General features: G+C 45.6%; 1 protein-coding gene across 1 annotated transcript in view; it reads left to right on the plus strand.

The window, feature by feature from the left end:
• The window catches only part of LOC147701403 (G protein-activated inward rectifier potassium channel 4-like), a 494,489-nt gene that overhangs the window by 405,519 nt on the left and 72,744 nt on the right, over positions 1–16,226 (plus strand). The window contains exon 4 of the mRNA XM_086930082.1: positions 14,097–15,056. Coding sequence (XP_086786208.1) covers positions 14,138–15,056 — 919 coding nt within the window. The 5' untranslated portion in view covers positions 14,097–14,137. The remainder of the gene's footprint in view (positions 1–14,096; positions 15,057–16,226) is intronic.

Raw genomic sequence — 16,226 nt, forward strand, 5'->3', positions numbered from 1 at the left:
TTTGGGTCGTTTGCATAGTGGCCGACTCGTTGGCATCGATGGCACGTAACATTGGCTCGGTATCCCGGTCGTGCCGGGGTGCTGCCCCGATTGGCCGGGGGGGTGGTGCTGGTAGTGGGGGCGACCGGAGCGCTGTCTCTTCCGCGTCCTTGGCCTCCTCCTCCTCCTCGGGGACGGTGCTGACCATTGTTGTTCCGGTTCTGTTCATAGGACCCATTCCGGCCCACTCTGGTGATTGCCCACCGGTCAGCTTCGGCTGCGAGCTGCCGGGGATCAGTTAATTTGCTGTCGAGGAGGTGCTGGCGGAGTTCAATGAAGCAATTGTTCGATAGATGCTCCCATACCATGAGATTGAACAGTTGTTCGTAAGTTGTGACCTTGCTTCCTTTGATCCAGCCCTCGAAGGCTCGGCTAAAGTAGTTTACATAGTCCACCCAAGTTGTACCCGGGATGCGGGTGCAGTCTCGGAACCTCTGACGGTACATTTCGGGTGTGAGGCCATAGCGGGTGAGGAGTGCAGCTTTCATATGGTCATAGGAGGTCATCTGGTGGTCCGGGAGCTGAAGCAGGGCGTCGCGGCCCTCATTGAGGAATCTCCCCCATAGACCGGCTCCCCAGTCGCTTCTATCGATCCGGTGTGCAGTCATAGCGATTTCGTAGGCCTTAAACCATTGCTGGATGTCGTCCTCTCGGAAGTATTCTCGAACGACATCCTTGGGGATGTGTACCTTTTTCTCTGTTGCCCCTGGGGTGTGGGGTTGCTCGGACACCCCTACTTCTTTATTCTGCTTGCGTAAGTCGATCTCAGCTAATTTTCGCTCGTGTTCATACGCCAGTTTCTTTTCCTCAAGCTCCCTTTGTCTCTGTTTCTCCTCTCTTTCTTCTCGGAGACGCAGGTGCTCTAAGTTTATTTTTTGTTCGGCCAACTTAAGTTCGACATCCATTTTGAGCCGGGCCATTTCTAGCTCGTGTAGTCGGGTTTTTTCTCGTTCCTGGATCTCGTCTTGCGAGAGACCCGTTCTTCGTTCTTCAGGGGCCGTGGTGGTTTTAGCTGCGATGCTTTGATCGGGGGTTCCGGCAGCCCCGGTTTCTGCCCAAGATTCTAGGGCATGCTTAAAATCGTCTTTGGTACTTAGTCAGGTGGTAGCGATACCTAGTTCGATGCAGAATTGTTTTAGTTCACGATGGCTGTACTCGTCCAATTTCTCCATCTGGAATTTCTCGGTGGATCCGCTTTCTTTCGTTGTCATCGTGATTCCGTCGTGGGGTGAGCTACTCTCTGTACGATTATGCGGTGATTCGGATCGCGCCGCTGGCCACCAATGTTAGACGGACCGGGAGGGTCGGCCGAGGATAAGGGGAGAGGTCTCCGGGGAGAGCCGTCTCCAGCGATCGTACAGACAAGTAACTTCCCCCCCCCACAGACGGACACCACACAAGGGTAAAGTTCAACGATACTTTATAGGCAATTCTTTAAGTACGATAGAATGGTACAAGGAGGTCTGGACACAGGGGTCCCCTCGATTCTGGTCTCTGGTTTGGGAAAAGGGTAGCGGGACAGTCTTGTTTACCAAAAGATGGAAATAGCTCTCAATCCTCGAGCTCGGCGTTCTAGATGATCGGGCCGCGGCGGAGCCAGCAGGTCCCGAGATGGACGAAGGAAGCGACGGTCCGCGGCGGAGCCAGCAGGTCCCGATGAAGATGATGGTTACAAACGGTCCGCGGCCACGCCAGCAGGTCCCGACGACGATGAAGGATTACGAAGGTTACGAAGGTTGCGGCAGCGCCAGCAGGCAGGACGATGGTGCACAAGGCAGAGCTACGGCAGCGCCAGTAGTCCGTCAAGGATGAGTTCTTCTTTGCGTCTCTCGACTCCAAGATACAACTGCCTTCCTGCTCTGGAGCTGCCCCAGTTATAGGGCTGGTGCCCTTTGATGTCCGGACCCTCGCACTTGGAGGTCGGGAGGTCCGGGATGAGGGAGTCCAGACACCCAGCAGGGGGGTGGAGCCAGCGCCCGGGGAGGCGATGGGCGAGCGGCACTTGGCGGGGGAGAGCCATCGACACCTCTTTCTCCCATTGACTTGCCAAGTAGCCCGCTCACCTCCTGGGTGGATGGTGGTGCCGGGATGTCTGAGGCCTGGCTAGGCCCAGGGTTGAGGTCGATCGGGGGCCAGGCGGCCTCGTGGTGGAGTGTCCAAGATGGCGCCCAGGCTGGGCGCGCAGGCCAGTAGTGGATCGGGCCCACGAGGTCGATATGTTCGAGGGCAGGGGTCCCGGAGGGGACGGGGGACGTGTAGTGGTGGTGTGTGGCACTTGCGTGACCGGGCTCGGGCCTGGTCGGGCCGGGGGAGAGCGGCCCTTCATGTGGCCTGTCCAACATTGTCCCCATAGAACAGGGAGGATTTAGGGAGGGACACTCCACGATAGATCATGGTTTTGCATTGTGGGCTATGGCAAAGAAGTCAACGGAACAAAATGGCAAGTTATGCTGTTGTTTCGTTGACTTCCGAGCAGCCTTTGATAAAGTTGATTGTGTATGCCTATGGGAAACACTATTAAAGGTAAATATCCCAAGAGATCTTCTGACCATAATAATGGAACTACATAGTGGGAATTGGGCGCAAGTTATTAAGGATACGGCGGGATCATTGACACAAAAAATACCCATAGACAACGGTCTAAGACAGGGCTGTGTCCTAGCCCCTCAGTTATTCTCAATATTCCTATCAGACCTCCCGGCCATTCCAGAGGTGGAGGGTAGTGCAAGCCCCAGAATGGATGGTAACAAGGTGCCCTGCCTACTATATGCTGACGATCTGGTAATTGTAGACCAGACCGAGAGAGGCCTCCAAAGAAAACTTAATGCCTTTAACGCATACTGTGCCAGTAAATTTCTAACGGTCAACCTAGATAAAACAAAAATCCTATGTTTTGGGAAAAAAATAAGCAGATTTAACTGGTACCTAGGTGAGCTTAAACTGGAGACGGTTAATGAGTATCGCTACCTAGGGATATGGTTTGACAAGAGACTAAACTGGTACACGCATCTGGAAACACAAAAAGCAAAAGCACACACCTCAATATGTGGCCTAAAAATGTTTAATAGGGACTATGGAGAGATGTCTCACCGCCCAATGTTAAGAGCCTTTGAGGCAATGATCCCCCCAAGTCCTGTATGGAGCAGAAATCCTTTATTTGAGCGGTAAGGGAGCCTGGGACTTGGTGGAGGGGAAATGCCTTAAAGGTCTCCTTTCTCTCCCTCAATCATCTATGATACAAGCTGTAAGAAGAGAAATAGGCACAAAGTCCTGGGAGATACAAATACAAATGGCAATAATCAGACTTTGGAAACGTTTTGAAGATCCAGATGGGCAAAAAGTAGCACAATGGTGCAGGAATGAAATCCAAAAGAGTGACCTAAAATGGGCAAAAGCATGTAGGGAAAGATTGACGGAAATTTGTAAAAGGTTAAAGATAGAGGTGTCCCAGGAAACCCAACAATTACTTTGTACTAGGAGCGAGTTGAAACTAAAGGGGAAGGAAACATCTGGAATGCTTGATATGAGTTACTTAGTAAAAAAGAAATCAGTAACACACATGATGAGTTCCTGGGCAAACGAAAATTGGTTTCCTTACCTAGACATCCTGCTCAACCGTGGTTTTAGGCAGGAGATTTTAAGGCTGCGGATTGGTCTCAACCCATGGTTAACAAATAAAGATCTGAAACCGAAAATGTTAGATCAGAAAGGGTGCTGCAGGTGTAACCTGGGATGTAAAGGAGACCTGTTACATATCCTACTCGACTGCTTGACACTATTTGAACAACGGAAATGGTGGCTGCGCCCCGTGTTCCTAAAATATGATATAAGAACGAGGGCACAGGCAGCCGACCTATTAACTGAAATTCCCACCGTTGATATCGCAATTGCCCTTGGAAAATACATGAAAGTAGTACTGAATGACTTAAGAAACCAGGAATAACTTGTAGGACTGTATAAATCTTAATCTAATGAACTATTTTTAAATAAGGGAAACTACCGGGTTTTAACTGTAAATGTTTTATTTTAAAGGCAATTTTACTAGCGTGGGTAACAGTATAAAGGTATGTAAGTGTCTAAATTAAAATCGGATCAATTTATAATGTTTTATCGTTTTTATGGGAATATTTTAAACTTGTGATACTGTTCCTTGTACATGTTTAAAGACCACGGTCATAATAAACTTATACTTGACTTGACTTGACTTATTTATTTTATTTATTTTATTTATTAATTGATTTTGATGAGCGCGACAGCTACTCGTAAGGGTTTCCCGGCGCTACGAGACAGATTGACAACATGAGACAGAAGAATTAGAGGTCAAAGAGCCAGGTCTTCACTGCTCTGCGAAATAGCGTGTGACTATTTTCCATTCGTAGGGCCAGTGGAAGTGAATTCCACAGTCTGGGTCCTAAGTTCGTGAAGGAACTACCTCCCATTCTGGTAAGTTTGAACCTGGGTACGTTAAAAAGATGGTGAGATGAGGAACGAAGAGAGCGAGCTGGAAGGTAAGGACTGACAAGGACTTGAAGGTAGAGGGGTGCTGCTCCGGCTTTGATCTTGTGCATAAAGCACAGCCCTTTAAACTTGATCCGGTTTTCAACACGAAGCCAATGTAGTTCTCTCAGGCGTTCTGTGATGTGGTCACGTTTACCACAGTCACAGAGGAGCCGAGCTGCAGCATTTTGAAGTAGCTGAAGGCGACGTATGACGGCCTTTGGAGACCCCAGATAGAGCACGTTGCCGTAATCCAATCTGGAGGTCACCAAGGCGTTCACGACAGATCTCTGGGTGTTTTTAGGGATCATCCAGAAGATTTTACGCAGCCATCGTAGGATGGTAAAACAGATGGCTGTGACTCTGTTGCCCTGATCTTTCATGGTGAGACCTCTGTCGATAGTAACGCCCAAGTTTCGTACTTGTTCAGATGGAGTTGGAAGGGGACCCATGGAAGTGGGCCAATGAGTCAGGTTCCAGAGATCGGGTTTGTTGCCAAGAATCAGGACCTCCGTCTTCCCGCCGTTTAACTTGAGTAGGTTGTTATTCATCCAATCGGCTATCTTGCTGAGTCCAGTTTGCAAAGGGGAGGGGGCCATGGGATCAATTTGGGAGAGTGAAAAAACAATTTTGATACTACTTCTATGATTGAGTCTTCACAAGCAAGAGTGGTGATTTTAAGGAAAAATACCGAAGAATCAATTCTGACAGTGAAGAGCAAGCCGCATGATGGCAAAGTTTCTACATTCAAAGCAAACTTGAAAGATGTTATGTCACCTAACAACAAATTTTGTGCAACCATTTGTTGCGGCTCTCCTAGTCATGCAGCAAACTTCAAACTATGCCCTACAGTTAAGAAGATATGCAATCTATGCGGTTAGTTTGGGCATTTTGCAAAAGTGTTGTACGCATAGGAGACTTCATGTGAAGGAAATATATTCCACCGTAGAGTATGAATTGCAGACCAGTTTGAAAGATTAAGGGCCATATATAGGTAAACTAAGAATACCGATTCCTTAACACCGAATATTACCGATTCGGTATTAAGGAATCGGAAAATACGATGTACGTAAAAATTCGGTAATTTTTACAGATTCGCTAAAATTCGGTAAAAAAATACCGATTCGGAAGGAATCGGTAAAAAAAAAAAATGAAACACCAATACCGAATCGGATATACCGAATCCATTACCGATTCGGTAATTCAAATTTTCGGAATTTGATGAATCAGCCAATCCGGTGTAATCAAATTACCTCCCAAACAGGAAGTGGCCACACCCAGGCAGCTGCACTGAACCTGGAGCTGACTGTGAGGCAGGCAGGTGAGCTGAGGATCCAGGAGCAACAGAGCCACACAGCTACAAACTAAACAAAAAAATTCTCTTGAAATGGCAAGCCAGGAGAGAGAGAAGGAGGCAACTGAAAGGAAAAGAAAGCTGAAGTTCAGCGAGAAGGAGCTGGAGGTCTTAATTCAGGATGTGAGTCAGGACCATGGCAAGCTCTTCGGGAAGCAGTCCCTCCAAGTGCCCGAGTCACAGAAGAGACAGATCTGGAGTGGGATACAGAGCAAGATAAATGCAATTGGTGTCACCCAGCGTACCATTATGGACATCAAGAAGAGGTGGTACGACCTCAAGGAGACGGCGAAGGCAAGGATGGCTGAGAGGCAGAGGCAGGCTGGCAAAACTGGCGGAGGGAAGAACTCAGCAACTGCACAAACACCACTGGAACTGCGGTAAATATTTGATTTACCGTCCTAATTTCTATGCAGGTAAGTACTTAACAAAAATAACTCAATCGGAAAGAAAGACGCAGAGTCCGTGGTGTTAGAGTTCTTAGGGGTTTTATTCCTTAAAAAGGAATGGTCATGGTACCAGATCGGATATCGGGTTCCTGCCACCACTGGGGTGCAGGAAGGGATAGAGCATACTTTATTGACAAGACATAACTTTTATACTTAAACCATATAATGAATACCAATACAGTAGGCGTAACAGCTGAGAGAAACAAGATAACAGCATACACGTGTTAGCAATACGTAATCAAAAGGCGTGAACTAGGCGTGGACATAGAGGTGTGTGCTAGAAACGTCACATGTAAGTGTCACGAGTAGGTGGGTACTTAGCAGAATTTGGCAATGTCAGCAGAAATCTGAGGCCTGGATGCGCGCGCAGCTGCATGACGCGTGATTGACGTGGAACTGGAGGGTGCAGGGGACTTGACATTTACACTAGCAGAAAGAGACAGAAGTCTGGCATGTCAGATCAACTCGTACCTATATCATATCTGATATCTAATGTTTGGGAACCATATTATCTAGAGGAAAAGGTCTCTTGGGCAGAGACTATTCTATACTGACTGTGAGTGCGTGTATAAGCGTCTAAGTGTCTGCATGAGATGCGAGGGGGCATGGGCCTACCATGGTAACAGAGGCTATGAATTACTTGCACGGAGACAGTGAGGCCGGGCCCTTTGCTCTGCAGCTGGAAGATGTTTACTTGAACTAGTAGGCAGGAATGTATGTTTGAGGAGCGGAACAGATAATTCGAAGGTTGAATACAGTGTTGGCAGGCAGCAGGCTGAGCCAAGCGCTGTTAGCCGCACAGGGAGTAAGGCAGAGGTCACGGGTACAGAGGCAGCCCAGGCTGAGGCGTTCAGAGTCAGAAGGCAGGAAAAAGGCTCGATGGCAGAATTCAGGGCCTACTTCGCCAGAGCTGTAAAACGTGTAAAGTACACCACAAAAAGACGTTGGCATGGCATTCTTAGGAACGGAATATTCAACCCATTCAGGGTGGATCTGAAAGAGGACATGTTAACGTTGGACGCAAATGTATTTGCGTCTTCATAGCTGGCACAGGAGGGAAGTTACATGTACTTTAAGCTGGTACATGGAGACGGTGGGGTACACGTTAGGGAACATTTCTTGACCATAAAATTTATATTTCCTCAGAACTGATGGTGGAGTCCACCCACCAGCCGGAGAGTGTGAGTGGCGTGGGAGATGCAGACAGATCTGCCAGAGCTGCAAGAAAACAAGGTAAGATGCATGCCCAGCATGTTGTGCTACCCCCTCCCCAACCCCAATCTCCATAGTGGCATAGGGGCTCCCACTGCACTCCATGTCTTACTCATTACCTGCTATGCATTGCGGGAGATGTAGTCCTAGGGAACTGATGTATAGGATAGTCAGCCTAGCAAACACAATAGCAGGTGAAAGTAATTAGCAAGCTCAGGACAATCACTGTGATCTGTAGGCATGATGTTTAATGCAATGCAATTGCAGCCAGAGAAGTGAGTATATGTACATTCTGTCATTACAGGCGAGACATCTCGCAGTGCTGCAGAGGGGAGCCGACCAAAGACAGCCAGGCCAGAGGGGAGGCAACATGATGAGGAGAGTATGCCTGCAGGGCACAAAAGCTCCGCATAACCACCACCTCCAACTACTCCTTCACAGAAATCACCACAGCGCCAGAGAATGCCGTCATCTCCTCATTCTCAATCCCCACTGCAACGATCATCAACACCACCACAGTCAGGCAGGAGGCATGCCGTGGCCACCATCCAGCAGATGAAGGAGTCGGAGGAGGAGGGCACAGGGGGACAACTGTCTCCAGTCCATGTGGAGGGCAACATAGTGAGGGCTGGTTCTCCATCTGAGGGCGCCCGTACTTCATCAAGACACTGCAGGGCAAGGCCAGCCAGTCCTCAAGGCTCCGAACAGGATGAAAGTGTCTTTGCTGGACTGGAAGGCGACATGCTCAAGGTCCAGCGCCTGCAATGGGAGATGAGATCATTGCACAGAGAGGTGGCCCAAATGAACAAACACATTTACAGGATTGAAAAGGTCATTAGTTCAAAGGGCGACAACATATGTGAGGGAATGATGGGAATTGCAACCTCTGTGGACAACCTATGCAGCCAGTTGGAGCAGGACCGTCATTGTAGGCGCAGGGAGAGGCAGAGACTTCAGGCCTATGCCAAGGCAGTGAACCAGCTGGCCACTGCTACCTCCCTCATCTGTCATAGGTCTATCGCCATGCAGGAGGAGATGGCGCATTGTAACAGGGACGCGGCCAGGGGCATGGTCTCGATGACCTCTGCATTGGAACTGCTGCAGAACATGAAGGCGGCCACAATGGAAGGGGGGGGGACAGTGAGGAGGCTACCAGCCGTGGTAGCATTACGCCCTCTCCCACCGAGGGCAGGAGGCTCAGCGAATGCCACAGCGCTGCCCAGGAACAATCTGACACTACAGACAGTGTGGCCAGGGAACGTGGCCATGCAGCGCGTGGGCGCAGAAAGTAGGTCAAACTGCTTTTTTGCAATCATGAGATGGGTGATGTAACCCATGTCTTCATGGACACTGCTTTCAATCCTGGTGGTGTGCTGATTAAACACCATTACACAACAACTGTTACTGGCTCTGTCTTGTTACTCACTCAGAAATAGTTGGACGTTATCCCTGCCCGTCTGTGTCTCCCATCCTGTTCTACTGCAACACTAGCTGAGCAGGGCTCTGGCTGGGGATTGTCCTCGTCCTCAGAGTCAGTTATTACCACTGCTGTTCCTTTTTTTGTTGCTAGATTATGTAGCAATTATTCTGCAACATTTGATGGGACTGTACTGACGTGCTCCTCCACTTTTGTGGAGGCAACTAAATATGCTTTTAAACAGTCCAAAGGTGCGCTCCACCACGTTGTGTGTGCTCTTATGTGCCACATTATATCTCCTCTCCCTTGGAGTGGATGGGTTGAGATATGGTGTGAGTAGGTAAGACCGGCGGGCATATGCGCTGTCACCTAAATGCAAAAGAAAGTGCCATTAATTTGAGCCAAGGTATACATCACAGTGTGTCACATTGATTTACCTAGTAGGTATCCTTCTCCAAATTCACCAGCAGCCAGACGTGTATGGATACCACTGTTCCTTAATATGTACGCGTCGTGGGTACTCCCTGGGAATTTGGCCACAATGTCTGTTATGATGAACTTAGCATCACATATCACCTGCACATTTATGGAGTGGGTGGATTTGCGGTTGCTGTAAATGTATTCTGTAGCTGCAGGGGGGCAGATTGGTATGTGAGTCCCATCGACGCTGCCAATGACGTGTGGGAACTGCGCCAGTTGGTAGAAATCCAGCTTGGTCTTCTGCAGCTCCTCCTGTGTACTGGGGAAGGTTATGTAATGGTGCATTCGGTCCATCATGGCATCCAGGAAGGTGTCGAAAAAACAGGATAGACAGCTCTGTGACACACCACCTGCTATGGCTATCACACCCTGGTAGCTTCCTGATGCCAGGAGGTGCAGGCAACAGAGCACCTGTACATGGGTGGGTATTGCGTGGACCCTTGGTGTCCGATGCTCAAGATATGGTTTCAGGTCCTGTATGAGGTCGCGGATGGTGTGTGGGTGCAGCCTGTAACTCTCAGGGATTTCTGGTTCAGTCAATTGAAACAATGTGACACCCACTCTGTACACCCACTCTTCCCGTCTCCAAATCCTCACTCCTGCTGCTCTCAAACTTAGCCGCCTTGCTATGAGGTAGAGGCCCGCCATCGTGTTCACACTATTGCATTTTGGGGCTGTTTTTAAGCAATGCACCGGATTACCACCTGCTCAGGATTAGTGGTAAATACTGATTTGTTAATACCGAATTGGGTCAAATTCGGTATTACCGATTTTTGCTACATCGCATTTTGGAATTTTTACTGATTCGTTATTTACCGATTCTGTATTGTTTGTTTCGGTGTTCACCGATCGGTAAATAAGGAATCGGTGATGATTTACCGATTCGTTATTACCGACAGCATTCGGTAATACGTACATCACACAAGGCTAAATACCGGTCGGTAAAGCCGAAAATTACCGATTTTCGGCTTTACCGACCGGTATTTGGCCACCTACATATGGCCCCAGGTTTTCAGTATAAACTCTAAATACAGTCATTCGAATGAAAATCCCCCTGACAACATCATTATAGGAAATAAATCTGTCAGATTGTTAATGGATTCTGGACTCACAGTGACCATCATCACCTATGATATGTTTGAGCATAAACTGCTTGATGGTCCTCACATTTATTATAATCTTTTCAAGGGGCAAAAATCGATCTTATTGACTATTTTGTGCCTACGGTTAACTACCAAACTGAGTGAGTGTTTCACTTGTAAAGTCTGTTGGTTTTAAGAGAGAGAACATTTTAGGATGGGTACATCAAGCTATACTAGACATTGCTCTTCTACCTGGCAAAAGTAGGAAAGTTGTGTCATTTTCTGAACTTTCACGTGAAATATTACAACAACACAAGAGAAATAGAAACGGAATACTCGATTGCTGTTAATGCTATGCATAATACCAATAATGATGTTGCTTTTCTTTCACAGATTCAACAGTTGGTTAAAAAATAGGATGTATTGTTTGAGAATAAGTTGGGAGTGTTAAAAAAAACTTTGAATTTAATATCAAGCTCAAGGAAGATGCCATACCTGTTAAGCACAAATTCAGAAGGGTTCCTTTAAGTGTTAGTAATGAATTACCTAAGGCTTCAAAATATTTGCAAGATCTATGTATAATCAAACTAGTTGATAGCTCACCTTGGCTGTCACCCATCATCATAGCAAAGAAGAAGAAATGTTTATCTTAGGTCTCTAAATAAAAATATTTGAGCTGATGTTCACCCCTTACCTTGAATTCATGAACCCATGGTAAAACTAAACAGTGAGAAAATATTCACCAACTTGGACTTAAAGTCAGCTTACCATCAAATCGCTCTTGCTGAGTCTTCTAAACACCTTAATGCTTTTGTCACAACAGATGAAGTTTTTCAATTCAGGAGGATGCCATTTTGGTTTGGCGTCCGCAGCTTCTGTCTTTCAAAGGATAATGAAAGTAATGCTGGGTGATATGGTCATGTGAAGTTTAGCAATCCCAAAAGAATAATTGTTGTTTCAAGGTCTGCAATTTGTGTAGAAGGGGAGCAATGGTGGAACAAATCCTCTGTTGTTCAGTTTGCTCCTGTAAATAAAGAGGTTTTGGGGAATGATGTGTCAAGGAAAGGTAATTTGAAAAGTGTAGGAAAAATATTTCAGAAACCGTAGAACCGTAGAAAAAATATTTCAGAAACCAAGTTATTAAAACATAAGTGTTTCTCTAACTAAAAGGAGTTAAGAAAAAGTGAACAAGTACAGACCACTCCCTTTTTTTGATGAAAGATTTCGACAACCTTGCTCCTATTGTTACAATTGTTAGTTTTCCTTAGTTTCATTTCTATCATATGTTATTGTCTACATTTTCTATCTCATAGTTGTAACTCATTTTACCTTTCGAAGTTTTTACAAAAATCAATATGCTTTGAAAGTGGTTTGTTTTATTAAAAAGGGGAGATATATTGTGGCCCGTGGTAGCCTTGCAATTCTCATCTGCCTCATGCTGCTCGCGATCATGTTGGTGGCACATTGAGTGTTATCCCGCTTGCTCTATCGGCCGGGTCTCATCTGTTGTGACAGTTGAGAATGTGGCCAATGAGAGAGACTCCGGTTGGCATCAGGAGCGGTTACCTTCATGCTGCTGTCCCAGAGGCTGGCTTTACCAATAAATCTGCTGCAATTGAAACTGTTACCTCGTTGAATCAATCAATCATTTGTTGCAGCAAGAGGACAGAGCAGACAGAGAGGGATGTGGAGGAAGGAGCGTTGGGAAACAAAGTAGTGGGTAAAAAGCATGCTTAGCCCGACGATGGTTGAGCAAAAGGAATTTCACAGCAGAAGTTCCAGACACGAGTAATTGTGTAGGAGCAAGTAGTTCTGATGCAAGGGCATGTGAAGGTGTAAGTGCCAGTGTACTACTTCATACTTTCACTGCATATTTGCTCAACTCACCCTTTTTTTTAAAGGCTTTCTTGCTGCAAACACAAGTGCAAAGCCTGCATTGCCTAGCAACCCACAGCCACAGTAGAAATTTAAAAAAAACCAATTTTCTCAAATCGCTAGTGCTGGCTACGCTTCACTATGTAATTTGATTAAAAGTTTGCTCCTCTCTGTTCATATGATGTCTTTGCCAGTCTTGCATAGAATGGATATATAATTGGAAATCTGTGTTATTCTAGTAGGCAATTGGAAGCACAGATAGTACTCAAAAGACTCTAACACTCCTACTGAGGTTAAAAAGTTTAGATTGACGTAGCCTCAGACATGTTTCTGTGAGAGTAAGGCCCCGAGAACCTGCTTTCAGGGAATCACTAACACCTACAGGTTTGTAGCTCGACAAGAAGGGTTGCCTCTGCATACATAAATACTACAGCGCTGGACAGTGAATCAATATTTGAATTGTATGCAGTCAGTTCGTCCACAGGAAGGTTTTTGTAAATCAGGCGCAACATGACTGCTTTATTTTCCTTTTATCTTAGAACATTTCCTGATGGAATTGGAATGGAACATTATGTTTTCCTTAAAAAAAACATGTCACTGTAAGAAAATGTGTTGTGGTTTCGACTCCAGTATGGACATCATATATGTTGCAATAAAAATAGACATTGGGCAAGATAATTGGCCTTGGGAGTAAAATATACCTTAAAGACTTGCACAGAGTTGTTGAAACTTTTGAAATCCTCAAGAAAATGTTTCAGTGAATGGTCTCTACTTTCCCAAGTTATAAATATATAATTGGTCTTTTGAAAACCTATGCTAGAAACCTGCATTCTCAATTTGAATAGCTTAAACCCTGTATTGTACATGTACAAACACCTATGAAAAAACCTTCAAACTAGCGTTTTAGCTTCAATTGTGAGGTTGGGCTAAAGCAGCAGCAGCTGCTGTTGAAGGCCTTCCCAGAGCCTCTGAGCCTGAAAGGGCACACGTTAATTGTGCAGAAGCAGTACCTCTCCGATCCTCTGTGGCTGATTGAAATGAGAGATATTGCCCCAGGATTATAGTAAGGCCATTTTGGCCAACAGGGGACTATGGACTGCTCTGGTGTTGACAAATTAATCTCTCAGATTGCCATATCAGCACAAGGTTGAGCTTAAAAATACCAATACATCTATGCTATGTCAATGTGCCATTCGGGAATAATACATCACATTAGACATTCCTTGTCGAATAGAGATTGGGAATATCTACAGTTTGTATAATATGAAAAGAGTACAAATTGCGACTACCGTATGGGAGCAACAATAGCTGGTGCCCATGTCAATTTAGAACCAAGGCTCTACTCAGTGCTAGCTGAGGCTGAAATTGACATGACTACACACACTATTGGTTTATAATCTACGCATTAAATTAAGTGATATTGTTCAAAATTGCTTCATTTATTTAAATTGATTTATGAACTTGAATCTATTTCTTGAGCAGGAATGATTGTTAGGTATCATGAATGCCTGTTTGTATCCAATGGTTGTTGAAGATTTCAATGCAGCTTACTTGAAGAATTTTAATTCTTACTGAGTAAATTCCTCTCTCGTCATGAATTAGATTCATAGCTGTTTACTTCATGCCATAGTAGCTAAGTCCTGTTACCATCCATTTTAAGATACATACTAATACTTTCCTCTTTCCGGCAGGTTAGAGGGAATACAACTATTCCCTGGTTTCTAAAACGAAGATGAACAAATGCAAACCCATGCCTCAGGACGTGGAGAACCGAGTAAATGAAATGCATAAACATGTCCGCGATGGCCATGTGGTTTCAACTAACAGGACGATTGTAATGCCAGAGCCAGAAAACCGACGGCGACAGCGTTACGTAGAAAAAGATGGGAAGTGCAATGTCCATCATGGTAACGTCCGAGAAACTTACAGATACTTCACGGATATCTTCACTACTCTGGTGGACCTAAAGTGGAGATTCAACCTGCTGGTTTTCACCATGGTCTACACCACAACGTGGATCCTGTTTGGATTTGTATGGTGGCTGATTGCATACATCCGTGGTGATCTGGAACATACCGATGATGATACCTGGACGCCTTGTGTTAATAAGCTCAACGGATTTGTCTCTGCCTTTCTGTTCTCCATTGAGACTGAAACCACCATTGGTTATGGGTATCGTGTTATCACAGACAAGTGTCCGGAAGGAATTGTATTGTTACTTGTCCAGGCCATATTGGGTTCCATTGTCAACGCCTTCATGGTAGGATGCATGTTTGTAAAGATTTCCCAGCCAAAGAAACGAGCCGAAACCCTCATGTTCTCCAACATGGCAGTCATCTCGGTGCGAGATGGGAAGCTGTGCCTGATGTTCAGGGTGGGGGATCTGAGAAACTCCCACATTGTGGAGGCTTCCATCCGAGCTAAGTTGATTAAATCCAAGCAGACCAAAGAGGGGGAGTTCATCCCCCTCAACCAGACGGACCTCAATGTTGGGTTCGACACAGGTGATGATCGGCTTTTCCTGGTCTCTCCCCTCATCATCTGCCATGAGTTCAATGCACAGAGCCCCTTCTGGGAAATGGCAAAGGATGAGCTCGGGAAGGAGGAGTTTGAGATAGTGGTGATCCTGGAAGGAATGGTAGAAGCTACAGGTAAGGAAGCAGATGTACCTTTCATATAAATAATGACTTGTAGACCACATCATAGGAGATACATCTACTTGCTACAGTTCTCTTCCAGGTTTACCCACCAAAACCAGTTTAGCAATACCATAGGGTACTCAACCAATTTACTTTTATCTTGTGCACGATATTGTGGCACTATGTAGAGTTTGAAACGTGAAGAGTAACTATTGACAAATTTGGAAACAATCACTGCTTGAGGGTTTTGATTTTCTCTACACTGCTATCTCAACTGCTTCTGTCTCTGGAAGTCTGCTACTCTTAGAAAAAAACTAGAGGTCAACATATTTACCAATATTTAACTCTGAGAATTCAAACAGTAATGTTCTCCATCTCTTGTCCTGACTCTGCATATGTAAGGGCAGATTTCCTGAGTGCCACCTGCCCCCAAACCACCACTCAGTTCTCAATTTATAGGAGATTTGGCTCCTAATTTGGGTAGGTGTCAAGTTCCATGGAGTAGGCTTCACACACTAAAACACTAGCTAGGGCCATAAGGAAATCTGTTGTGGTACCAGGCAGCAGAAAACAATATCTAACACCTAGGCAGAGGGAGTCCCCAGCACTGAGATGCAGAGTTCTAGATGCAGAGAGACCTCTGCTCTTTGGGTAAGGTGACACAGACAAAGCGCCAAACACATGTCCTGTGAGCAGGACCTCCCCCGTTTCATTTCTACCTACTTCATACACACCGAAAGAAGGTCGGGGAGCTGTGGTGCCCATAAGATAAAAAGGCTGTAGCAAATGGGACGAAGAAAACACGTCTGCAAGGCCCAGGGGATTTGCAAAACTGCGCAAATGTATCTACAAGGTTTTTAAAAAATGTGTGAACTCTCCTCACTCGATTTACTTAGAACGATTCGCATTCATATGAAGTTTAGTTTCACTACTTCAGTCGTAGAGCAAGGATACTTGAGTTAGTTTCTTATCTCTGACCAAGGAGAAGAATAAATTATTCTCTTTAATTTGTAGCTAACACTATTACTCCCCTATAGATTAGCTGTACTTTATTTGTCACCATGATCAGCCTCAGGTTTTCTGCTGCCCCGGGCAACAAATCTGTAGTAAATCCAATAGTCAGATGAATGAATAAAATAAGATGTATTCAATTGACAAAGACAAATGCTACAGTAATACCTA

This window comes from Lissotriton vulgaris, chromosome 7 (genome assembly GCF_964263255.1).
Source record: "Lissotriton vulgaris chromosome 7, aLisVul1.2, whole genome shotgun sequence".
NCBI lineage: Eukaryota > Metazoa > Chordata > Amphibia > Caudata > Salamandridae > Lissotriton > Lissotriton vulgaris.